The sequence below is a fragment of the Amblyomma maculatum genome, chromosome 1, assembly GCF_055883805.1.
Source record: "Amblyomma maculatum isolate TAMU_Amacu chromosome 1, ASM5588380v1, whole genome shotgun sequence".
NCBI classification, from domain to species: domain Eukaryota; kingdom Metazoa; phylum Arthropoda; class Arachnida; order Ixodida; family Ixodidae; genus Amblyomma; species Amblyomma maculatum.
In genome coordinates this window covers 76,958,011-76,985,098 of record NC_139344.1, presented here as the reverse complement: position 1 = coordinate 76,985,098, position 27,088 = coordinate 76,958,011, and the positions used below count along the sequence as shown (strand labels likewise).

The following is a 27,088-nucleotide window of genomic DNA, read 5'->3' as shown; positions in this document are numbered from 1 at the left end:
ACGGCACATCCAACCGTCTTGCCAGCCTTTCTGTTTCTAAACTTTGACTTGAACTTCGCTATGTGGAGTTTCGCAGACAACTTATTTTATTTCAAAAAGCTGCACAGTCAACTTTATTCCAAAACATAGACATCAGCGTCCACACCATTAAACCAACACTGATTATTGGCCATCAAAACACGGATTCTGTTTGTACCAAATGCCTGTACTCGGCATTCCAAGATGAGAGCCTTAAACTGTGGCGATGATATGCAAAAGCATGAGCAGTTTACAGTCAGCCGCGTAGAACGCTCTGTTAAGTTGTTGGTTACAATTCAATATGCCCTTCTCTGAATCCTGAAAAACAATACGCCAATCTTGAAAGCTCTGAATTCCCGGCTGCAGTACCGCATTCAGTATTGGCGATCTGCGATAGGTCTTTCCCGAATGCTCCCGCGGTGTCGCTAGCGCTGTGCGTGGTAATCTGCCTTGCGACTTGAGGTGCTGCAATAAAAATTTGCCTAGTGCGGGTGAGCAAACAGCATCGATAGGGAATTACCATGGCTTCTGGCAGACGTTGTGATGCCGAAAGGATTTTGTAATTTCTCACGCTCTGACCACCGTTGGGCCGCGCTTTAACCCAGTTACCGAGCTGTGAACTTGACACAATTCGCATTATATTGCCCGTGTGCCGCGTGTATACAGGATTTTTCAAAAGTGAAGATCTTGCTTGTACCCTTAATTCAGGCGTCAGTGATGATCGGCGTCATTGCTCAAGCTGACCTGCAAAACATCTCCTCTCACCTGAAGTGAACTCTGGCAGCTTTGTGAGTTATGCAGCTGGCGCAACCTTATTACTGAACGAATTCACAAATCCTTTTCACGCAGGAACAGTTCGCTACTACAGCCCATGCCTTCGCTTTCGTATCGTTGGGTACGATGGCCGGTCATAATCGGATTGATGCAGTAGCCAGCAGCGAAGCGATATATCGTGAACATCAGCTATAAATGTTTGGTGCCCTATATGCTTCGACGGCGTTCGAAGATAATGAGCGGCTACGGGCCTATAGAGCGGCAATGAATTGCCGCCTATGTTGGCATCTATACGGCCGACTCTTCGGCGCGTTTCGAAACTTGTGCGCTCTCGTACGTGTTTACGCACGAAATTGCTGTTGCTACTCGCCAAAATTCGAAATATCAACGGCGATTGGAGAATTCAGAGGAGTTCGTCGGCTCAAATTTGAGAAAATCCTGACGGTCGTGCCTAAATGCCCTCAGCTCGTACGTTGATCCCATCTCCTGCCTCCAAACCAAGGGACTCTGACATCACCGGACTTAACAATCTTGAAGCGTAGCGTAAACCCGCAATGATGCCAGCCAGGCATCGTAGCTGTCCTCAATAAAGGCGAAAAGGGGCAAATTACCGCAACGCCTGAAGCTCACGCATGGCCCATATTGAGCTTTCGATAATTTTCCTTCTTTTATTTTGTTCTTTGTTTCGCCGCACCCAACGCTGTCTTTATTTCCTTTTGTTTCCTTTCTGTAAAGACGCTCATGTACGCGCAGAAAACATACATACATTTTTGTAAGCGCCAGCAAAAAGATGATTCTCGATAATGGTATTATTTCACACGTTCAGAGCTCGTTCTTTTACCTATACTGCGCTAAAGCTTCTCTAGTGTTACTAAATCTTTTTCTCTCGCTACTGCTCTTCCGTGAACGCGAGTAACTGCTACCTTCTTTGTATATTCAGCAAATAATGACTCCTTCTACTCACTGTCGTTGACGAAATTTAAACCGCGCAGTCGGTGGAGAATGACATAAATATATGTGCTAAAATATTATGGTGTTAGAAAACCTAGAGACTAAAGCAGTCGCAGAGAATACCCAATAGCTCACGCTAAAACGCACACCAGCTTACTCTCAGTGACTTGACGGCAGTTTGTCTCCAAAGTGACCACTAGCGGTTTATAACGGCATCTCGTGAGCTCCATGCAACTCTTCCGCAGCGCTGCTCGAAGAAAGGAGAAAAGACTCGATGTAAGCATGTCGGAACACGGGAACTAGTCATTGTACGGCGGCAGGGGCACGTAAGCGTACTTGGAACCCGTTGGGTAGTAGTACGCGTAGTAACGTTTTTGGTAGCGCTTCCCGTAGTTGTGGTACGGACTGAGCTTCGTCTTCTGGCTGCTCCCGGACCCGACGTGATCTTCGTAGGCAAAATAGTGCGGTGGAGGGAACGGATAGCGCCTTGCGGGAAGCGAGTAATATCCCCTTCGGGAATACGGCGGCAGCGGCCTCCTCCAAGGGGGATAACCCTGATAACCCTTGCGCCGGTGGTGGCAGCGCGGGCCGTGGCAGGGCCTGCGCAAGTACGACTCTATTTTGTCAGCGATGTAGCTGGACGGGAAGTCAGGGTATCGGGGCGGATAGCGGCTTGGCCTGAAGGGCCCCATGGGGCTGCCGGCGTGCCAGGGCCTCGTGCGGAGTCCTGGGAAGCCGAGGTCATAGTTGGCGCGGTACGTAGCGCCGGTAAGGCCGTCGGTGGGAACGATGGCAGGAGAGAAGGGTGCTTGAGCTGCCGAGGTGGGGCCTCTGAAGTCCGGCGACACCATGACACTCGTGGAGACGGTGGCCTCGCGTTTGTCCCCAGGTCGTCCTGCCTCCGCCGGGAAGCGAACCACGTCGGCGGTAAGCAACTGCGGGTTGCGCATGGTCCATGCGGCCGCTCCTCCTCCGTGCGTCGCAAGGACAAAGACGCCGCACACCCAGGCCTGTGCAGGGAGAAAGAACAAATGCGGGAAGAGGGGCGATGAATCTAGCGTATAGTATACGTGTTGTCGGGCTAGTTTGTGTAATTTTTCAGTCATTGTTAAGTTGCGCAAAAGAACACACACAAAGCAGAGTATGGGAGGAGCAAAAAACTACTATGGCGACGCGCAAGCTCGGAAACGTGTTGTGCACGACAGAAGCCGAAAATGCAAAAGTCAACGAAGCTGAGCCCTGGCCTTTGAGAGCTGCGATCTCAGTCATCGCATGTGCGATATTTGCAGCTTCCTGTGACTGCATTGGATTCACACACGTATGCGCAATGCCAACTGTGCGTGGTGTGCACCTGTCATTCTTTCTCCTGTCTTTTCACTCCCTTCCCTTCGAGTATGGTTCAAGGTGACCACCTGCAGTGGGACATTTACCACTCCTCTTCTTTCTTTATATCCTCCTCCTCTGCGGAGGATGAAGGCTGTAGGGCCAACCAACACAAATTCGAAGGGACACTTAAACTCCGCCTTAAAGGTACGCCTCGACAGCGTTAACAGCTTCCGTTTGCGGGCTCCCCTTGTGGTTCCTCGTTCGCGTACATGCACCTTTGATCTCGTCTAATCGCGAATCTCTTAATCTCTAATCCAGAAATACTCTTCAGCTTACAGCCGTAAGCTACCGCATCATGAGAAGGACCACCCGGCATAGAAATAAATCCCCGCTTTAACCCAGCCGTATACGAGCGTGCCTGCGTGGCCAAGGGGAGTCTAACTCGGAATGCAAGGGCCCTGGTGAGTTCGATTCCCTTCAGCCTGCCATCTTATTTAAGAAGCCCGAATCGGCAGCGCCTTCCATACTGACCATGTCACGCGGTCGCGTGTCTTCGAATAATGATACGTAAATCTATTCACACTCCGCCGGGGTGGCGCAGTGGTTAGGGCGTTGGACTACTGTTCCCAAGGAAGCGTGATTGAATCCCGGCCTCGGCGCCCGCTTTTCGATGGAGGCGAAAAGCAAGGCGCCCGTGTGCTGTGCGATGGCAGTGCACGTTAAAGAACCCCAGGTGGTCGAAATTTCCGGAGCCTTCCACTTCGGCGTCTGTCATAGCCTGAGTCGCTTTGGAACATTAAGCCCCACAAACCAAACCCATCTGTGCACGGTCATTACAGCTTCAAGCTACCATCTACCAGAGACATATGGCCGAGCGTTCTCGCTCACAACGCCCGCAACGTCGAATTTTCTGAAGAACGGGCCTTTAAAGATGACGCAGGTTAAAAGGGGACGAGGTATAAGATACTGCTGAGGCGTTTGACAATTTTCCGGGGTTCCGATAGCCAGCGAGAAATTAGAAAGAGGAAGATAAATGTTGAAGCGCATGCTCTCCGAAACCATCCGCAACTGCTTATGATTAACGCCGCTGTGCTTAGATTTTTACCGCCGGAAACGATTTCATGTCTGAACAGCTGCCAATATACAAAACAAGAAATTTTCTACGTTTCCTGGGAAAGGGTTTTTGGTATCAACTTTTTCGCACGTCGTATAGTTTCAGGATAAAAATCGATGCAGGTGCAGGTCATCTGTGCCAGGCCTCTAGCTGCTTGCTATTAATTTTCAAAATCTTGCCCCACTGATTTTTTTATGACAGACTTAATTACTCGTTCTCAGCGGAGCACAAACTTCAGAAGGAAAATTTTGCTACAGATCTGAAGCTTAGGTACCAGTTATATGAATATGTTCATAAAGAGTGTCTTACAAATTAATATTGTATAGTTTCCTCACAATCATTTTCAGAAACACGCAGCCGCGTCGTTTTCTATATTACCTACGGACTGCGAGCTCAGAAAAAACCTTTGAAAACAATTTTTAATATCACACATCGGAAGCTTTACAGTTCCAATAAGCCCGTACACAACAGTATCTTGCAATATCCCTCAATTGTCTCTCAAATTAAAAAGTGTTCCAGAATCCTGGACTTCATTTTTTGCTGTGAAGAGGTCTCCGGGAAATTCCCCATATGGAAAGAGAACAAAAAAGGATGAACGAAATAGTTATCGAAACCATAAAAGATAATTAAACCGCTCGATGAACCAATAAACGAATGGCGGTCCCAGTGAAACATCTTAACTGGCCAGAAAGTTAACTCACACATGTTCGAATCTTTTCCCCTTCAACAAGCTTTACACTGTAAAAACAAAAACACCTTTTTGGGCATTTGTCTGATTCACAACACCCTTACACCCTGAGTCTAGGGTGTTCGTGCCATTGGAAATCACCTCTTGCATGCCAAAGGGGTGCTTTGGTTGGAGAATATGCCTTAGGGTGTTACGGGTAAGCAATATCACCTAACATGCTGGGGGTATATGGCTGCGTAACTTCGTAGCCTTTTATACACAAGCGGCGCTGCTAATATAACCCAACACCTAAATAAACCACCAAAAGTAACGCTAAAATTAAAATTACACACGAGAGCTTTCTAAAAATGAAACAGAAACTGAAACAAAATTTCACCGCCAGGGGGCAGCCGGTAGCTACGAACGCTCTTTTCAAATTTCACAATATGGCCGTTAGCATTGTGGGGTGCGTTTCGACCACGTTTCGGCGAATGCTGGATGTGCTTCTTCGATTGTTTACCCTCGTGAAATGTGCTGCATTTCCCATGCATATGTGTTACAGAAGTGTGTACGCTTGTGAAGTGCCTTCTACATGTGGTGTTTAACGCAAACGGGCATTTATCGTGTCGGCAAGTGTCCGGGCTTCTTTTTGCTTTGCTCAGGCGGAAGGAGTGCTGCACCGCTTTATGTTTGAGATGTTCGAAAGAAGAAGGCATGGACGATTTTTTTTTCTGCGTGACTAAGAGGTATATGCGCCGACTACATTGCACTCGCGCTGAAATCGCACGGGTTGGTTCGGTGCCGGTGACACGAAGGTGGACAGCGTACTGCGCGGCTGACGCAATCGCCTGTAAAGGTAAGCCTATTCTCACGCATACTGCGCTTTGTGGGAACAGTGTCCTTGCATTTTGTACGCGCAGGAGGTTCACGAAACTATTTTCGTTTCTTGACAGTTTGATACTTGCGCTCAGTTCGCAACGACTCGGTTTTGTTCTACCGTTTCCGTTCGTGCGGCAAGGTCATGTTGACGTACTACCTTAATTCTCCTAGCACTCTCGACTCCCCCCGCCCCCCTCCTCCCTTATCTCTTACACTTCGCGCTCGCTCTCCTGAAACCTCCTTCATGCTTCGTCATATTCTTTCACTCGGAGCGCTGCGAACCCCCTCTCCCCCTTTTTTCTTTTTTTTTATTTACTGGGAGCATAGGCGCGCACCGTCCTGCTGCTCGGGGAGCGTCCTCCCGCAGCCCTTCTGTTTACACTTTTTGTTCGAGGAGGCTATGTTCGTTCTCGGCGGCCGTTCAGCGCGGCACGCCTCTGCGCTCGTGCTCTCGGCATCGAAGTGCGCTGGTCGGCCGGCCTGGTTGCATAATAGTTTATTCCAAACTGCGTAAACTATATGCCGCTATCATCAGCCTATGTTAACTTCCCCGCGTCTGGATTTGCCTTTATTAATCACAATGGGGGCATTTTTCATTTTACGGGGACCATATTTTGCGGTTGCATGGAGTGTGAAGTTGCATTTTTATTATGCTGCTTTTGTTATGGCGTTTACTTTCGCTCTCGAAGAATCATTTAGGTACGTATTTTATTTTCAGCAAGACTTCAATTAAGGCACTTGTACACGTGCTAAGTCAGCTGATGTGGTTCAGACCATCCAGTTTTCATTATTTTTTGGTCACATTTCAACATAACTGTTTGACCGCATTACTTGATTTTTGTAGTGTCTTTAGACCTGAATAAATGGATATTCGATACTGATGCCTCAGCATTCAAGTAGAGGTCGACAGCTTGAATTCTGTGGCCAAATATTGTACCGGATGTTGCTATTACAGAGTTTGATTCTAACCAGATGTTTACTTTTTTTTTGTATTTTGCTTAAATGTACTTATGAAGCGGTTATCATAGCCTTAGTCGCATATGTTTACCTACTTTGCTCATCACACTGCGCATATTGCAGGCAAGTATGTGACTTCCTGTTATTAAAAAATTTGCAATGTATGTGTTGAATGCAGTTTACTGATTTAAAGGGCCCAGAAAACAATTTGACTTTCATATGCTAACGATGCATGTCTGTAGATTGTCTCTAAAAATTGAAGCCTACTTTTTAAAGCTGAGCGTGGACCCTTAGTTTAGAGATATATTACTTATTTTATTGCCATTCAGCCGTGTGCCGAGTTGAGGGGAGGAGGATCATAATTTTGCTTTGTTAATATTTATATTAGACCTTCCTTAATATTGCTTGCAGTTTGGTGATGAGTGGCAAAATACTGATGGTTTTTGCAGTTTTCTAACCTTAGTAAATATTTGTATTTGCTGTTTGCTAATGCCAGTTTTTTTTTTTTTTCACATATGTACAAAGGCATCAATTGCCTTAGCTTTTGTACAATGATTTTTAATATTCAGTTACTTAAAACATTAAGTAAAATGAATTCTTTATGGCTACCATTCACACAAACTTGCAGTTCTTACATGACTTCAACATGCTGATCAAGAAGGATGGCAAAGAGGCAGTTGAAATTGGCAAGACACTTGTCTTGGTTTTGAAGGACACCATTCGTGCAAGAAAAAAGGACATTGCCCGGGTGCTCGAAGTATGTTTTGAGGGAATACGTGAAAGGAGAAAGAAGCGTAAGTGGTAAGCTGTTTCCTTCTGTTTGCTGCATGTGCTATCTAATTGGCAGTTTTTTGCTAAATGCCTACATTTTTGCCATTTTGCATTGCCTTATAGATATACTAAAAACATGGCTGAGCATCAGAAAGAATAATAAAACCATAACTAGCCTGTACATTTCTTCATATGTAACAATTTTCACATTAGCTAAATTTAAATTACCTATTGTTCTTCTCCATTGTAATGGTGCAGCCTTTTCGAATCTGTTCAACTAGTAGCAGAGAATTAGGTGATACCTGATTCAAATCTTCACAAGCTTTGCTAATTTTTGCTGTAAGATGTTTGGCCTTCAGTTTGCGTGCCTCTACATGTTTTCAATTTTGTTTATTTACCTTCCTAAATTAGACAATAAATTATCGCCTCAAAACTCGGCTGTCTCTTTTTACCTGCAAGGAGGTACACCATTGTTGTGTTGCTTATTTCTATTGTAGATGTACAGACAGTATGCATTCTGCAACTCTTGGCAAACATTGGGAACCAGCCGGGAGCTCTGGATGTTGTTTGTATCATTTGCAAGTTTTCTCTTTGTCATTTGTATATTCAGGAAGCCTACTTGAAACCGACATTATCAGCGAATTTTCTTTGTTTCTAAAATGGCTTACAGTCTAACTTGTAATATGTATTAGTGATTCATAATTCAAATAGAAATACTACACTAGTTTTCATCACAACTGTGAATTCTTTCCTGTGAAAGGATTATTTGCACTGTAAGTACAATCAAAAGCACTTTTAAGAGACTCCTGCCATCACATGCTTACCACGTCGTATTGCATACAAGTCACCTGATGAAGCACTGGTAATGTCAAGATTGGTGCAGTGTACCATTTCACTAAGCATTCTGCTGCAGTGGACCAGCAGTGCTTTATCAGATGGCTCTTGCAGGCAGCTTAGTGGGGTTTAGCATTTGCTGGCAAGGGGTCTCTCAACCTGCTCATGCATGCTAGTACCTAACATGTTCTTAATGTCTGGAATATATAAATCTGAGACTGCTTCAAAAGAAATATTTGCCGCATTGTCTTATCCTACAGGCTTCTGAAGGTGGGTAATGCAGTTTAATGGTGGTTTTAAAAAAATGCTGTAGTTTGCTAGCCAAGTTTGAAATGATGTAATAATTTTAATTCTTCTGAGATTAGGTTTACCACATTGGTTGGGAGAAAATACTGCTGTGTTTCAAGGTTCATGCTATATAAATATAATGCCTTCAACTAGAGATACTAACATTTCATGCATTAACCATGTGGCACTGTCATAGACATTCTCATTTATAGTAAACATTCTCAATAAATCCAAATTGTTATTTTTGCATTTCAAGTTAGTCAACATATTTTTAGTATTCGAACCTTTAGTATTTCAAAGTGCTCAGACTGCCTGCCACTATAACGATTACAACTTCTTGAACACTTGAGCTTTCTGCCGCCTCTTGAGGCTCACCACTGATGTTCTGGATGTCTAAGCATACAATGTGCTATGCGTGGAAAATGTTTTAACATGCCATGCTTCAGTGTTGACATTTTTTAGAGCTTCTGCTGTTTGGTTGTTTGGTAATGCTCTGCTGTTGCACATGTAATTGTCGCTCAACTCAAAGCTCCAGTGTACACTTTCAATGAATAATGTGTGATGAAGTTTCAGAACTACCACATAGAGCAGCGGGAACACTTTTTCCTTGTTACTAAACCTTAAATGTAAACACTTCAGGAAGCATTGCGATGACCAAGGGCTTGGCTGGTTCCTATTTACACAAGAAGAAGTGCAAAAGTTCAGAAATCCATTATGTGTTATGTATTACATGCACTTTGTTTTTTTTTTTGTAGTACCCCATCACTAAATATGCTCTTTCCACGTTTTTTTGTTTGGTTCTGCAGTATCTACTTGGCCAGTGCAGGGTATGCTGTAGGCCTTGTGTGAAGCCTTTAATTGAGCCAGCTGTTAATATTTTAGTAGTAAACACCGTGTTCCAGTGCTGTCAACAAATCATTACAAATTTTGAAGGTAGCCTATAACTAATTTTATTTTCAGTTGCAAGATATTCAGCAGTGGGTAAAGTGAGGATCAGAACTGCACCAACCATTGTTTCTTAAGAAAGATGCTCTCCCATTAATGCTAGAAAAAAGAAACTGCCTTAATTTTAGATTCAAGTGCACATTGAGTTCCAAGAAAACTGTGCTTACTGGGGCACTGTTATTCAATTGCCCCATTTCTCTGCCTATTTCGAAAATGATACTAAGACCATTGCAGCCCCAGCATCCATTCAGCACTTGTTTCAGTGCATTGTGGGATACCAGCAATGCACCTGCATCGTTGTAAATGTCAGTATTTTCTCCCATCATACAAGTGCAACCAGTGTCTTCGCGTCACAGCTTCGCTAAATCTCGCAGACCACCAGCGTGAAAAAGAATTGGTTTCGCACTGGGAGGTGGTGGTTTCTGTAATAGGGCAGTTCAATTTACAAATGCCGTTAAACCATTATGTAAAATACAAGGGAGTATTTTTGTCTTTTGGCGTGCATTACCAGTTTTTTTTTTGTTACCATTTTCGAAACAATTTTTTCCGGTTGAAATCATTCGAATGCTGTTAGGAGTGATAGAAATCCAGCTGGTATTTTTTCCTTCTGCATACTTTAACAAGCTATTAGTTATTTACATTTTTAACTATCATATTAAACATTCCAGTTCATGTGAAATGAAAAGTTTGTGGGGCAGCATGGAAGTTCTCTAACCCAGGTGCTTTTGATGAGTGTAGCCATTGTAGCTTGCATAATCTGAAAATACCATGCAACAGTATGCTGCATGAATAAAAATGGGTTGACCTTACATGCTCTCATTTATGACTTGATCAAACACTGCCAGCTTTGTGCCTCCTGAATCTACCATAACAGTATACTCTGCATTGTTAATTGTGAGATAACCACCAGTGGTTTCTGATGGGGCCCTTTTCCAGCACACTGCTGTACACTAAAGGGGCATTGGTGTATTCTAAATATAGAGCAGAAAATATGTTTAATTTGCTCAGGCGCAATGGACAGTTATACAGCTGCTCTCTTATGCACTTCTTTCACATTTTTATCAAGGAACAGGAAGAAAAGCCTGCCACGCCGTGCGTCGGATATACTGGGAGCAGCATCAAAGAAGCTGAAGAGCATATCTTCTTCATTGAGCAGCGGAAGCGTCTTCGATTCATTGACTCTACGTAGGGTATTGTTCCAAAAATGGGTCGATTTTGGCTGTTCAATCTGTGAAGAAGGCGTCCGATAATTTTTGCTGCTTTATAGAGCACCTCTTTTTGGGCCTATGTGTGTTGATGTCAAGATGCGCTGCACGACGCTTTATTTCATCGCACAAGGCCGAATTTTATGCAAGTGCACGTGTTGACACTGACAAAGTGTAGGATTATTATTGTGTACTCCGATTATTGTTGCATACGACGAAACGTTTTGTTGTCGTTTTTTAAGAAATGTCACCATGCTGTTGTGTGCATTGTTCGGATATGTTTTTCAAAAAAATTGTATACTTTGTTGTCTGCATTTGTTGGAACTGTTTTGCTTCTTTCATTTAAGTATTTACGTACATAACATGTATGTTTTTGCCCGTCTGCTAGGCTCTCGGTTGAGAGCGGCCGTATTGTTAAATAAATGAGGTTCCATAGCGCGAATCAATGAAGGAACAGAACACAAGTACCCCCCCTGACCCCCTCCCCCCACTATCACCCACTAGTCCGAACCCTGACCCTTCTATGCCGAATAAAATGCTTCCAGTTTCCTTCTGTGTTTGAAGCTGTGACATTTTTTTTTGTAACATACTCTGTGAATTTGAGAAAACAATCATACTGGCATGGGCCATTCGAGATGTCAAAATAATGGCATGCAGCATCTCTTTACATGCTCATTTGGCATTGCAAGTAGTTACCAGGTATACCATTGAGCTTGATTGCAAATGTGCACATAGGAAAAGCATTAAAGAACGTGTAGTGGCAAAGGTAATTCCCAATTAGGGAATGCAATATATGCAGGTTATCAGCACTGATTTTTTTCAAGGGGTGTAAGGGTGCAATGCCACTGTTCCCACCCTGCAATAGGGTGTAAAGGTGATGAAAACACCCCAGTGCATTGGCCCCATAGAAGGGTGTTATGACCAACCGAATCACCATCTTTGAGGGTGTACTGGCACACTGAAGCCACTTTTCTTCAAGGGTGCATGGGTGTTAGTTATAGACATGCGAAAACACCTAAAGAGGTGTTTTTGTTTTTACAGTGTACTTTGCAGCACAGCAGCTTTACCTGGTGCTTCTCAATTTCGTCAATTCTATCCAAAGTTTTATGGCGATAATCCTTTTCAGAAGTAGCATTTCCTTTAATATTTTACTTTTTCGCTGCGTTCAGCGCTCTGTAACCTCGCTAAGTTGATCAAACCCCCAACGAGCGGTTGCTTCGGAATGACTTCGTCAATACTGCCTGCGAGCTAGACGACCACGTTTCACCGGTCTCGTTCACAGTAAAGCGACGCAGGCCTCCGCAATCCTCGGCCGTGTGAAAAAGCGATGCTGTGATGCTCTTCGCCTGGGCTTCGCGGTCGCCAAAATGGGCCGCGCACCCCGGAACGAGGAGCCGTAAGACGCGTGGAGCACATCGAATTTATGCGCCGCCACGTGGCTACAGGCCTTTAGGGTAGCCTGCAGCACAACGCACGCCACCTAAGAGCATGGGCGCCAGTGGAGGACGCCAGCGAACCAACAAAAGGAGCCGCGCGCCGACGGGGATCGGCGCAGCCGAGGCGACGCTTGGGAATGAATGGGCCGCGAATGGAAGCCGCGGTTACGACCGCGCCCGGCGTTTTTCGTCTCGTATAATGCCCGGCTCGCCGGACGGATTGCGGAGGCCGCGGCGCGAACTAGCGACGGCATTCGGCGCTGTCGCCAGACTGCGAGAGGTATGTGAGTGATGGATGGTGTCTCGAAGGACAGCCATCCGTCGCCAGTGCTGATGCCACCCGTGGCTGCGTCAGAAGGGGACTGCGCCCATGCGCCGAAGCGAGGCGGATTCTCCGAGCGGTACTGCGGCGACGACGCGCGGTAATCGGCCGCTCAAAAAATATTGCCATAGGCGAAGTGAAACGGAGGACCCCACAAGACGGACTGGCGACGCTTGGTTGTTCCTTCTTTTCTAGCAGTCATAGTTAACTATAGCATATCTCCCACACTACATGAAGAGCAGTGGTAACGAGCTTGTCGACCGCGCCTGAATAGGCAGCACATTATTCTTGTACTTGATATATGTCGGCCAGTTGAAGACGAGGCTCCTTGAAATTTAGAGCACACGCGCCTGCAGAAGCATCCGCCCCATCTCGTCATTCCAAAATCTACAACACATTTGTACCAACCCATTCAGCGCCTGCATGCATCGTTTCGCTCAAGGCGCGTGCTTCCTCACGCGCTCTACGCATTGCAATGCAAATTCCGCTCAAAGCGTTCTGGTAAAATGTAGATACATGTCCTGGCATTTCTCAAGTTAAGCTTGCGAGATCGTTGATTAGAGTTACCGAGCCTAATTTGTGCTCCACAACAACGCCGACCATCAGACTTCTGGAAACAAATGTATACCTCTCTTTATTTGGGACTACTGGCGCAGACAAAGAAACTGCTGCCATGAAGTAAGTAGGTTGGATTGCTCGAGTGCTTTTATTTTCCAACGTTCGCCTCCGGAAGACGCCACTTCCATTGAAAACTGCCCACAGTTGAAATGACTGTCCGTTGCTTTTCCGTTGCATTCGCTTTTCCCGGCCGCTTTTCGGTTGCACATTGACTAAACAGCTATGACTATACAGGGTACCACTAGCTTCAATGTATCCGTGTCTTTTATTCCGTTAGCATTATTTTGGTCACCTGCACAAAAATTTACCGTGAAGCCTCGGGAAGAAAAACAAAACCACACTACGTCTCCATGGACACCTTAACTGCACCGTGAAGGAAGGAACTTATGCTGTATTAGAAGGAGACAACGCTAATACGAACTGATCGGCGGCCGAGACATATGAGGGAGAAAATGAAAGGCACTGTATATAACGTGGCATGCTTATTGGGGGACATCTCAACTGCGTTATGATAAAAGAGAATAGCATGCAGCGACGAATAGCGCATGATATTAGGGGCGCGCTGCCCGGCCGATGCGAGGATCGTACCGTTCCGGGTTGGTTGGTTGGTTGGTTGGTTCATAGGAAGGGAAAGGCGCAGTATCTGTCACACTTGCTCTGTGGACACCTGAACCGCGCCGTAAGGGAAGGGATGAAGGTGGGAGTGAAAGTGGATAGAGAGAAAGGGGGGTCGTAGTGGAGGGCTACGGAGTAATTTCGACCACCTGGGGATCTTTAACGTGCGCTGACATCGCACAGCACACGGACGCCACTTCGTTTCGCCTCCATCGAAACGCAGCCGCCGAGGCCGGGATTCGATCCCGGGAACTCCGGCACAGTAGTCGGGCGTCTTACCACTGCACCACCCCGGCGGCAGTGCGTTCTCGCGCACTCTTTGCTCCGCGCATAGCCATACTCCTGCTCATGCGAGTTCGATTAAACACTTCGTGCATAAAGTCTCTCGATAATTTTTTCGTGCTCTCATCGCAACGGCGTCGATCGTTCAGCGCGGCACTGCGACTGTTTGACTGCTACAAGCCGGCGCCTACCGTAAACCCGGTCGCAACAGCCACGTGTGCACTGTTCGTCACGTATGTCTGTCACGCAGCCGGAGCTGAAATGACACAGCAGTTGTATTATCGGCAGCAACGATTGCTGTATGAACTGAACTCTAAAAAGGACGGGCCCGTATCACTTGAAATCTATGTATAACACGGCACGCACGAACGCACACACACACACGCACACACACATGCACGTACGCACGCACACGCGCGCGCGCACACACACAAAATAACGTTCGGCGGATACTAAGGAAAATATAAAGTCTGCCTGTGTTAATAGGGACCGTGTTATAATCTCAGAGAGGATATTTGTACTGAAAGCAGAGCCTTTATAATCAGAAAACCTCAAGGAATGAGATATTTAAACTTAATTATAGCAGACTATATATCGGCTCGCAAGTAACTCGTTATAGTCGTTATTTAGTTATATAATTATAGCGCTACGCGGCTGGGGTTGTAACTGTCGCGTGTCAGCGTGCTTCCTTGACACTGTGTATGTAGCGGGCAACATAGCTGGCGTTTATTTTGCCGCGGATATGCGTTGACAAGGGTCAAACCAACCGAATGTGCAAGTCTACTTCACGCGCACCGTCAATCCTACAAAGCACACGGGTCTTGGAGGATTGGCGTTAAGCACGACCTATTCGGAATGTTTAATTTCATTGTCAATGTACTACAGCCAATAACGTGTCGCTGTAAAAAGGAACGCGAGAAAGCGATGTCTTCGCAAGCAGGTTTTATTTTTCATCTTCCCACAGGTCGCGAGCATGTGCGCCACAACAGTTCATCGTGTAAAAGAAATGTCGTGAGAAATGCTCACGCCAGGCGTCGATGATTACCGCCTTTTGGCCGAGGGAGATTGTTTGCGCTCCCGTTTTCCGCCGCCTGGTAACGTGGAATCAGCCGGCTGTCGATGCTGGCAAACCCCCATATGATGGAACCAAAAGGCAGAGTGCGTTCTCAGTATGAAGAGCGGGCTGCGCACCCAATGTCAGACGAAGAATGGACGACCATGCATACTAAACCCAACTGACCGGATAAACGCTCCTTACAGGCCCCGCTTAAGGCGGGAAATGTTTTCCACGTGTCTTGTGCTGTGATCGAATAAGCAGATTATGCGTGGGGAATTAAGTTGAAAACATCAAACCGGGACGAATGGGTTAGGCACCATTACAAACCGAAGTACACAGCTTGGAATGGCTATAGTAAGGATCATTGGAGGTGCGCTGTATTTCGTTGCAAGGAAATTTTATTTCGTTCATATGAGATATAAAATACAAGGGCTCGAATTCCAGGGCAGCGGCTTTCCTTTGTCACATATATTATTCCGTTATAAATGATTTTGTTATCGCGATGTTTGACTTTACAGGTAGCGTCACTACCGACAGTTTTTTTTTGTTTTGTTTTGTTTTTTGTTTTCAAAGAAACTGTGGCGATGTCAGAAAGAAGCTTAAATCATTACCATACCCGCGCTCTCGCAATTCTTCCGGGGTTGTAAAGAAAAAAAAAAAAAGGGGGGGGGGGGGGCTACATCTCGACAGTTGGCATCTTCCTGTGCTAACATGCAAACCTTTCATGCTGCGCTCTGGATGTCGTAGTCGTCTTCATTGTGTTTATCACCGCTAACCTTAAAGACCTTAATTAGGGCTCCTCCATCGTGATAAAAGGCTGAAGCAGCCACTGAAAGCTTCGCTAAAATATGACAATTTTGTATGCTCTCCAAGAACAAACCCTTTCGCTGCTGTAGGAGCGTCAACGTATCCGAAAAGTAGTTCTTATTTTTTTTTGGGGGGGTATTTCTTTTACAAAGAACAAAACTGCATGTAGACGGCTGCCGTATATCTTTAACTTGCGTTTGCGGCACATTGAATAAAGCCTGGGAAATGCATGATACTTTACGAGGTCATTTTTACATGCTCGGTCTGGCGTCTCTACTAAGAGCGAGAATGTAAAAAATCTATTTAGGAAAATGGCTATGCCACTGCGAAATGGATCCATTCTGCCGCCTGAAGGTGGACGCGGCTCTCGCGAGTTCTGGTACGTACGTTCCTCACTGAAGTGACAAGCACAGCATTCGAACCTCAATGGGCCCAGAATCTAGCGCAAGCCCTGCTGTTCTCGTTTCAGCAACCATACTTCTCGTCATACTCGTCCCAGATCCGTTAGACGCCAAATACCAAAACAGGGCGACAGAAAGAGAAGGAAAAACAACAGAACGTCCCGTAGCTCGTTGTGCTATATACTCTAGTTGGTTCTGAGAGCCCGAGCGCTGTTTATTTTATTTTTATTTTTCGAAGAAAAGTGAGTTAGAGAGACTGCAAGAAGGCTGTGTTGGGCTGGCTGGTACTTTTTGGACGCAGCTGTGAAATAGCTCTGGCATACGGGACGGGAGAGAAAAAGAGACACACACGCTAGAGAGACTGCCCAGAAGCATACTTAGCTATATCGGGAACTATTATTGGTTCATAGTTTTCGGTTAGCGCTGCCCGCGATTGGCCATAAGGGTAGCTATAGCGCTGTAGACGGCTTGCTTCGTTAATGTTTCTTTCCTTTTGAAGCTGTGCCGTTTCGAGCAACATACCTCTTAACTCAAAGCAAATGATCTCCGTTTGCATCCGCTGAACGCTCTAGAACTCTCATACAATGGCAGTCCAGTGACATTCTTCTTTAAAAACCTTGATAGATGACCTATAACCTGAGTCCGCAATTGACGGCACTTTTACAGCTGTACAACAGTGTACTGTAATCATCAGCATCATCATCATCAGCCTGACTATACACACTGCAGGGCGAAGGGCTCTCTCATATTTCTCCAATTAGCCCGGTTCTGTGCTAGCTGCATCCACTTGACCCCTGCGAACTTCTTAGCCTCATCCGCCCACCTAACTTTCTGTCGCCCCCTACTACGCTTTCCTTCCCTTGGAATCTAGTTTGTTACCCTAACGACCATCGGTTATCCTCTCTTCGCACTATATGCCCTGCCCATGCCCATTTCTTCTTCTTGATTTCCACTATAATGTCAGTAACTTGAGTTATTTCTCTGACGCACTCTGCACGCTTCCTATCTCTTAATGTTACCCCTACCATTTTTAGTTCCATAGCCCCCTGCGTTGTCCTCAACTTAAGTAGAACCCTCTTGGTTAGCCTCCACGTTTCAGCCCCATAGGTGAGTACAGGTAAGTTGCAACTGTTGTATACTTTCCTCTTGAGCGATACCGGTAAGCTGCTAGCCATAATCGGCGAGTGCTTACCAAATGCGCTCCATCCTAATCTTATTCTTCTTGTTATTTCCTTTTCGTGGTCAGGATCTGCGGTTACTAGTAAACCTGTCCTAAGTAGACATATTCGCCTACTGCTTCCAGTATTTCGCTACCTAATGTAAACTGCTGTTCCTTCCCGAGGCTGTTGAGCATTACCTTAGTCTTCTGCATATTGATTTTCAAGCCTACATTTCTACGTTTCCTGTCTAGGTCATCAATCATTATTTGCAGTTCATCCCCCGAGTTACTTAGCAAGGCAATGTCACCAGCAAATTGTAGATTACTGAAGTATTCTCCGTCTACCCTTATCTCTAACTGCTCCCATTCCAAGTCTGAATACTTTCTCTAAACAAGCTGTGACTAGTACTGGGGAGATCGTGTCTCCTTGCCTAACACCTTTCTTTATGGGAATTTCGTTACTTTCTTTATGCAGAACTATGGTTGCTGTGCAGCCACTATATATACATATCTTCTAGCACTTTCACATACGGCTCGTCTACCCCCTGATTTCGCAATGCCTGCATCACCACCGAGTTTTCTACTGAGTCAAATGCTTTTTCGTAATCAATGAATGCTATGTGTAAACGCTGGTTATATTCCGAGCATTTTTCTATCACCTGGGTGATGGTATGGATATGATCGATAGTAGAGTACCGTTTCCGAAAACCTGCTTGATCCTTTGCTTGATTGCAGCCTAAGGTTGTCCTGATTCTATTAGCGATTACCTTAGTATATACCTTATACGTAACAGACAGTGAGCTGATTGGTCTGTAATTTTTAAGGTCCTTAGCGTCCCTTTTCTTATGAATGAGGATAATGTTTGCATTCTTCCATGGTTCCGGTACCGTCGATAACACCAAGCACTGCGTATACAGGGTGTCCAGTTTTTCTAGCACGATATCCCGCCCCCCCCCCCCCCTTCCCCTCCCCCCCCCCCCCCCCCCCCCCCCCCCCCCGTCCTTCAACAAATCTGTAGTTATCTGATCCTCTCCAACCGATTTCCCCCTTTTCATAGTTTCTAATGCTTTCTTGACCTCGTCCTTCGTCACTGGAGCAACGTCTGACTTTTTTTCCCTACCGCCAATCTCATGACGGTCCTGACGACTTTGGCTACTGTAGAGATCTGTATAAACTCCTCGGCTACTTTGACTATCTTGTCCGCATTCGTGATGACGTTGCCCGCCTTGTCCCTTAGCGCATGCATCTGGTTTTTGCCTATGCCCAATTTCGTCTTTACCGCTTTAAGGCTTCCCCCGTTCTTTACAGCATGCTCAATTTTGTCCATGTTATACTTCCTTATATCAGCTCCCTTACGCTTATTGATTCTATATGGTCTGTTGGATTGGAAGCTTTCATACACAGGCATTTCTTAATCAAATCTTTCGTCTCTTTAGACAGCTTCCCAATATCTTCTCTAACTATCCTGCCGCCTACTTCTACCGCGAACTCAGTGATGATATCTCTGAGATTATTGTTCATTGCTTCTAGGATAATGTCGCCATCCTCAGTTAGAGCTGAATATCTATTCTGTAGCGAGATTCTGAAGTTTTCTGCCCTCCCCCTCACCGCTAATTCGTTGATGGGTTTCTTTCTTACTAATCTGTTGCGTTCCTTCTTCAGATTTAGGCTAAATCGGGACCTCACCATCCTGTGGTCACCGCATCGCACTTTCCCGATTACCTCTATATCTTGCATAATGACAGGGGTAGAACACAGTATGAAGCCAATTTCATTTTCAGTCTCCCCGTTAGGACTTTTCCATGTCCATTTCCGGTTCTTCCGTTTGCTGAAGGAGATATTCATGATTGTTAGGTTATTGCGCTCTGCAAACTCAACTAACTCCCCCCCAGCTATTCCTAGAGCCAATGCCATAGTCACCTACTGCCTGGTCTCCTGCCTGTTTTTTCCCTACCTTGGCATTGAAGTCGCCCATTAGTACAGTATACTGCGTCTTTACTCTTCGCATTGCCGATTCTATATCTTCGTAGAAGCTTTCAACTGCCTGGTCATCATAACTACATGTAGGTGCATAGGCCTGCACAACCTTCAGTTTATACCGCTTATTAAGCCTAATTACGATGCCTGCCACCTTCTCATTGATACTATAGAGTTCGTCTATATTGCCCGCTATATACTTATTGAAAGGAAACCTACTCCTAGTTCTCGCTTATCCGGTAAACCTCGATAACACAGTACATGGCCATGCTTCAGGAAAGTATATGCCTCATTCGGCCTCCTAACCTCACTAAGCCCTATGATATCCCATTTCATGCCCTCTAGTTCCTCTAACAGCACTGCTAAACTAGCTTCACTAGCTAGGGTTCTAGCATTCAACGTTACCAGGGTCAGTTTACAATGGCGGCCTGTCCAGTGAAGCCAGAAGTTCTTAGCACCCCCTGCTGCGTCACAGGTCGGACCGCCGCCGTGGTCACTTGTTCCGCCGCTGGTGACTGGCTTTATGGAACTAATCATGAGAGGAACTGTAATAAAATAGCTAAAAAACGGGTTATGGATCACGATACCCCGCTACTAGAACACGTGTGTACGACCGACAACGCCAAATCGGCTTCCACATCACGCAGCAGGTTGCGTATGTAGTCAGCGGCGCGATGAGCGCCCTTTTCCTTTTCGTGCACATCAAAGCAGTGACTACGCCCTTTCTAGTTGCTTTGCTTCTTTCTGTATTTGCCTAATATAACGCCTCCACGTGTGTGAAATATATAGCGTGGACGAGAGTTCGGGGCATTTTTTCCCGAGCTACGCGACTGGCGTAATTGGTAGAGTGTGTGCAGCTGCAAAGGGTGGTTCAGCGATGCGAGAATGGCGGAATCGTCTCGTTGTGACCGCACCATATTTGCAACGGTGTTCGAGGCTCTAGTTTCTTCTTTGAGAAACGTTTCAAGCTGAGCAGCATATGATATACAAAAGGAAGAATAAGTTAGCGTTTGATATGTTTTTGTCTATCTCGACGACGAAGAAGTGTTGTAAAAACGAAACAGCGTATAAAAACAGTGTGTAATACGGCAAATAGTTTGTGTTCGATATTTATGGTAATTAAGGACACGTGTAATAGTTGGTGTTTGTCCGATGTTTTCTGTTGCATGCATTCCTTTTTTTTTTTTTTTTTTTTACACGTTAGATATTCGTATATCGTTCGAGGTGCCCTGTAACAGCTCAGAATTCGCAACCGGTGGCTGAGTGGTTACTGCGACTTCTGGCGGCTGTTTTTCTGTGGCCAACCCGCGACCTCGAGCCACTGCGCTTGAGGTGCAGGGCTGATATGCCTATAGCCTCGGCGGCCGAGCTTGGATATAGAGGCGGAAGTGTCAAAGTCTTGCGTTGTGAGATTTCAGTGCACATTAAAGAACCCAATTTGGCCGAAAATAAGTTTTAGCACGAAACCGTAAATTATACTCTCTCATCAAGACTATATCGATTTCCTTAACAATAAATTCAATAACCAATATCCTGAATAACAAACATCCGAACACATAAAATCCTTCCATCCTTCCGTTCGATAAGTTATCCAGGAGTTCTATCGTGTTCACACAATATAAAGAACTCACTGTATAAGCGGACAGCGTGTTTTTCTAGCGGAAAAGTAAGACAGACGCCGCAATTGCGGCGTTCGCTTCACTTTCGGCCGCTGAGCGTTAACGATGAGCTATGGCTGAAACCTAATAAGTGATCGATTCCTGTATCACTTCATTGTCCTCCTATAGGTTCCGTAGCTCCGGCAAAGAATCGCGGGCGGTAGCTTTGTAGGTAGGTCTTTCGAGCGCGAATAACGCGTATACCTCCTATGGCAAAACGAGCGCAGTGCTGGGAGCTGCCCCAGGTTATTCCCGCTAAAGGAAGATTTTTCTTGTTCCGTTCATCGCGGTGTAATGTAGCAGCACCAGCAGAAAAAGTCGCAGCCCCACCGTCATCTCAGGAGACCGCCCGAGGCGTCCTCGAGGTACGGCGTATATACAACGCACCACAGCGCTAAACGGTGCGCTTCTCTGGGCAGGTGCGTTTTATTCTTAGTCACGCGTCATTCGGATCCTCTTACTCCTTCTGTTAACTGCTTGTCGCTTGAAGTGACAGGCGCTGCGGCCGCTTTAATGCCGCAATGCGTAAAAAAAGAAAAGACAGGGAGCTTGCAATCCTGGGCGCGCTCTTCTCTGCTCGTGACGCGCGTGCCCTACTGAGCGAAGTGCAGCAGCATTGCGAGATGTAATGGAGGACACCGATGTGTGGAAGAGCAGTTTTCTTCGTATTTCGGCTAAGCGAGCATATCTGACATTTATCTATCGGCAGCACTGCGTAGAAAAAGCCTCCCATACTTAAAGAGCATTTTGCCACGTATATTAGCAGGATTCAAATATTCGGTTAATTATGAGAAATGAAAGAGCTATGTTTTGTTTTTGTTTTTTTTTTTTTTCCCTGTTATCGCAATGAAGCGAACGCGGCTGGTGATGATAACTTGCTAGCGTTTATAGTAGTATTTTCTGCCTGCACCCACAGCCGGGTAGTAATTACGCCGAATTTTTCGGCAGGGCAATGACGTAGCATTATTAAGTTAGAGGAGGTGGGAAAGAAAATTTTTCCGTAAAAGTATGGCGAGCTGCCTTTTGTAGAATGTGCATCCTTCTTTCCTCTCTCTCTCCTTGGATGGAATCATTGCAGCAGAGGGAGGTGGTGTTCTGGGTTATGTAATGAGGCTCATTTCGCTCTGGTAGCGATAAAGATATCTTCAGGGGGACGGGAACTATATACGTCTCTAGGGATTACAAGTTCCACGAAAACAAAAGGCTCTTGCAGAGCAGGCAGTGGCAAGAGAGAAAGCGCGGCACTCCACACAGTCCGTTAAACAACTGCTTATAGGCGTGAAGGGGGCCCAATTGCGCGTTTAACCGCAGGCCGGGGGACGTTGCAAGGGTTAATTTGAGTGAAAAGTAGCGCGGCGGCTGATGTCCTATGCTGTGTGCAAGCGCGCGCTTTGCTCATTTCGGAGAGGCTGGTGCAACCATGTGCACTTACGGCCACCTTGTGGGCGCAGAATCGTCATTCGTATAGAGTAAGCGCTAAGTGGCGCTCCTGCATTTATGTATGGTCAGAGATACTTGTTGTGCGAAGCAGCAGAGGCAATATGTTGCTCCTTAACAATTGTGCACTGAGGAGCGGCGGACATGGTTGTGGCGTTACGCGTGTCACACCCGATCCTAATTAACTGAACTCGATCTGCATCCAAGCACGACTGAAGCATATCGAGCTCTGCACAGATAATTTTCGTGATCAATGAGAATTTGCCTTCATGGGCTTTGGGCTTTGTTGGTTTGTGTGCATGTGAGAGTTGCTGTTCATCCAACCTATTTTTTGTTTATAGGCATACTTTTTCCAGTCGCGCGCATGAAGGCGCAACTCAAACAGTCGCGGTATTAATCGACAAACTTGGTAAAGACATCTTTGTGTGCACCGGTGGTAAATCAGGGTGCTGAGGTTTACAATACGTAGCATATATATATTTTTTTAATTAGCAGGCAGAGCGCACTGCAATATTCTATAACGCGTTGCAATTATTTGAAGTTAACATTTCTATTTATTTCGCTAAATTAGGTTTCTTTAAAGCTCACTGCGGGCGAGAATGTCAAGATTCGCTTCCGATTGTGCTTGAAGACCTCAAGCATGCTTGGGGAAACGTGACCGAGCCCGGCAGGATCCGCCGGCTCGATTGTGCCTGAAAACGACCGTGCGCCAGCCTCCGATATTTATTGAGTTCGATGAGCAATGGCACAATAAGAATTGAAAGTGCTCGTGTGACGGGTTCATTACTCGCGTACAAATAAATCTCAAGTTACGTTTCTGTACATTATTAACAATGGCTTTTCCAGACCGCGAGCATGTCCACAGTTTACTCACGCTCTACGAAACAACACAGGTCAGAACGTGCACCGAAATTCCTGCAAAATCGCAAGAAGTTCAGAGCACTTCCCCTCTGCACTATAGTTTGCAAGGTAATAAGCTATAAGCAACGATACGAATGAATAAGCAGTCGTAATAACCCTAGAAACTTGTTCGAATTTTTATCCCTTGCTAAATCTAAAATGTTATTCCAGCTAGCTCACTTATGCAATAAAACAAGGAGAGGCGCAGGTACACGTTTTTCATAAACATTATTTTATAGGCTCCAAAAAACCGTTTGGGACATCTCGCTACTTGGCGTGTCTTCACGCACTTAAACTATCCCGTGAATGCTTCCTAACAGCTGCCGTTGGCATGAGCACTCTTGTAGAGCCGAGAAGCTCTCGCTGTGCTTACTGCACAGGTGTTCATAAGCAGCGACGTGCCATCAACTTCGGAACGATGCTTGAGTATGGAGAGCCAGTTGAGCTATGCATGCACACAGGGTATACCTGTTAGCGGTTCGTACGGCAGTAATGGGGACTGAGCGGCGCACCAGAAGTACTACGACCATGGAAATGAGGATCTAACCCAGCTGATGCATATCTGCTTTTTTCAGTGGCGACATATTTCTCGCAATCCCGGAATGATCGTATTCGTGGGGTGTATGAACTTTCCAAGGCGAAAAGAAAAGGAAATTTTCACGGTTCCTGATAATACGAGTATCACTTCTCCACTTAAGACTGCGCTTCGTTGAACGAAAGTATATAAATCGCCTTCTCAGATTTAATGGCCTCTAAGGTATCAAGCAAGCTCCCAGCTGTCCGTTCACTATCTTAAAGAATTTTCATGCGTAAACACTGCAATGGCCCTGAAGCTTCACCAGAGTCCTCGAACAAAGGAAAATGGGATAACACTTTGGCGTTGGACTCCTTATATTTCTTATTATGGGATACAAAAAAAAAAAAAAATCGACACGCGCTCACCAGAAACCAGCTCTTGTCCGTGGTCCGACGGCATCCCATGTCTGCCTTCCCGAGGACTGCTTTCCAATTAGGAAGTACCGCGCGTGGTTTCGCTCTTGAGAGAGGGCGGTCCGCGAGCCCCGGGGAGCTCAGGTTTCTGCCCGCGGCATGTCCCTCGCGCGGCTCCCGGCACCTCGAGACACGGAAGCCGACTGGCGCGCGGCTGCAACTTGTCCTGGGCCTCAAAAGAGTGCCGCTGTTTTCGATATAGCCGCGTCCCGCGCGTCACTTTGCGCCCTCCGAGTGACCGCGGCGCGCTTTATAATCTCGGCCACCGAGGAGGGACCCAGCGGCGGCGAAGAATGGAGTCACGGTCCAAGGGAAATCCGGATCCCCCCTCGGAACGCGTGCCAAGTGCAAGGCCCGCAGGCAGCGTGCCGTCCGCGAGGAAAGCGACGCCGTGCGATAACCGGGTCGTCCCGTTCTGGTGCGGCGGCCGCGATGGCCTAGCGCGTGCTGAGCGCAGCAGAGCCTGCAGAATGGCGTGCCATCGGGACCCATTCGTGACGCCCTGGGATGCGTGCGTGGGGGCGTCGTCGGCACCGCGGCCGCCAAGCGTGCCGCCGCATTTCAGGTCCGCGCGCACGGCGCTCTCCCGACGCGGGGAGGAGCGCCGACCCCGAATAAAGCACCCGCGCGAGCCGAAACGGCATCGAAATACAATCCGCCCAACGGACGCACTCTTCGCGTGCCCTTGGGAAGAAGCGGAATGGCGGAAAAACTGTGCGGTCATCGTGCTGCACGCCGGAGAGTCGGGGGAAACGCGCTGTGTGCTGCGCTGGCCGGGGTTGCGTTCTGCTTTGTCATCCTTTTCACACTGAAAGCATTCCTGAACAGAACGCTTTGAGATTTCGCTTGCGGTATTCCCCACAGACTGTCTACGCGATGGGCCTGACAAAGTGGTCTGTTTCTTCTCTCCTCGTCCTCCTCTAGCTTCTTCCCCTGACTCTTACAGAACAATATAAAGCCCCTGGTTACCGTTCGAAGAGGAGCTCTAATGGAACCCTGGGGCCGCTTTCTTGGCATTCTTTGAGCCCATCTATTCTTTCAAAAATGGTATCTCATTCTTCCTTAAACATCCGCACACCTGCAACTTTGCTGTACAGTTACGGGGTGCGTCTCTTTACGTTCCAATAATGGGGCAGAAGTAATTCTAAAGGCTGCTACAGGTCCGCTTGAGAGCACAGGGTCCTGCGAGGATCTCGCGTCCGAATGAAGACCGGCTGTTGCGCTGACCAGTCGTGGTATAATAGCTGGCGGCCCGTTTCAACTGAAACTTCGGGATGACATGGCATGATTGAGCCATAATGGAGGGTCGTGTTTTATTATCGGCAAAGTGATGAGGCGTTATTTTAATCCGCCATTTAAAGCCTACATTTGACATTTCCACTCCATATGTCTGCATAGGCGCTCTTCAAGAGTGGTGCATAATTTCTGCTTTTAAAACAGTATTGAAAATGTCGGAATGATTGTTACAGAGCCGCTGCTACGAGCACTTGACGTTGGACGCTGCTGAGCTTCACTCACCTACCTACATGAGAAAAATGCCCAGGTATAGTGCTTCCATGGATCCCGGGGCACAGCGGCCGGTGGAGAAATTAGCATGCTTACCCAGAACCACAGTGCGTCCTCGGAAATAGCGTACGAGGAATAGTGACGTCTTCGCGGTCGGAAGCCAAATGCAATATTTCCAGTTTGAGGAGTAGTGATATTGCCAGACACTGGGCTCAACCTGACACTCCCATACTGAGGCCTTCAGGTATTGCGTTCTACCGGGACATTAAGGGGGGATACAGGGCTAAAGAGTCAACTTTTGAACAGTTGCACCAATTATGATGAAGTTTTCGGGGACGGCTTCTCTTCCTTTGATCGGGATATATTATAAATTTGGTTGCCTTAGCAAAATGGAAAAACGTTGTAGCGGTCGCAAAGTTGCAGTGTGCCAGTTTAGAAGAATTATCATTTAAAAAATCATGAAGATATACTAAGCGTTTCAACTTAGATAACTTATAAGTAGTTCAATCTGCAGGTTAAGGCCTATTGCGAATTCTTTATGACACTTTTCTGCCTTTTGTGCAATTTAATAACGAACCTTGTTTTTCTTTTTTCTGTGGTCATTATGTCACATATTTGGTCCAAAATGTTGGTCCAAAATCCACCTTCAAAGCAGCCTTTGACGAAAGAGTTTGGAAATGATAGTTTTCCTAACGGGTGTGCTCTAGCAAAAAGTGCGAAGTGAGAAAAATGAGCTCAATAATTTCAGATGATGTTATTCAAATTTAGTATCCAAATTAATAAATCAAAGTGGCCAGGTGCACACATTGGGCAATCCTTTGCACTTCTGTATGACGATTTCTTTGAGTTGCCCTTTTTTTTTATATATTCATCTTTACAGCTGTCCAGTGCCCTTTTCTGAGCTCGTGAAATGCTTCCATTGGTTGCTTGCTGCGCGTACCTTTGCGTCTGGGTTCTATATTCTATCTCCAGCTTGTCGAACACTTTGCTTAGCCAGGCTCCCAATGGTGTGAAAACAGCGTTCAAAGGTTACCTGCTGCGCTTTAGTCAATCCAAGCTCCTATTTCGGTTTACCAGCCTATCCACTGTTGCCGCGGCCCAAGATTTGCATTTTGTTTACCTTTTTTATTTTTAGCTGTCGGCTCTACTGTCTATAGCAAGTCCTTTTTGGCTAGAGAGTGCGAAAAACAAGCA

The 27,088-nt window shown here is 46.2% G+C and overlaps 2 protein-coding genes across 2 annotated transcripts in view; one reads left to right on the top strand and one right to left on the bottom strand.

The window, feature by feature from the left end:
• The window catches only part of LOC146202854 (QRFP-like peptide receptor), an 800,647-nt gene that overhangs the window by 678,382 nt on the left and 95,177 nt on the right, over positions 1-27,088 (top strand). The window lies entirely within an intron of this gene.
• On the bottom strand, positions 174-24,379 carry LOC146202855 (uncharacterized). The gene is made up of 2 exons (XM_084587519.1): positions 24,341-24,379; positions 174-2,753 (listed from the first exon to the last, which is right to left on the bottom strand). Exons 1-2 carry the CDS (start codon positions 24,377-24,379, stop codon positions 2,043-2,045), a joined length of 750 nt encoding a protein of 249 aa, XP_084443645.1. The 3' UTR covers positions 174-2,042.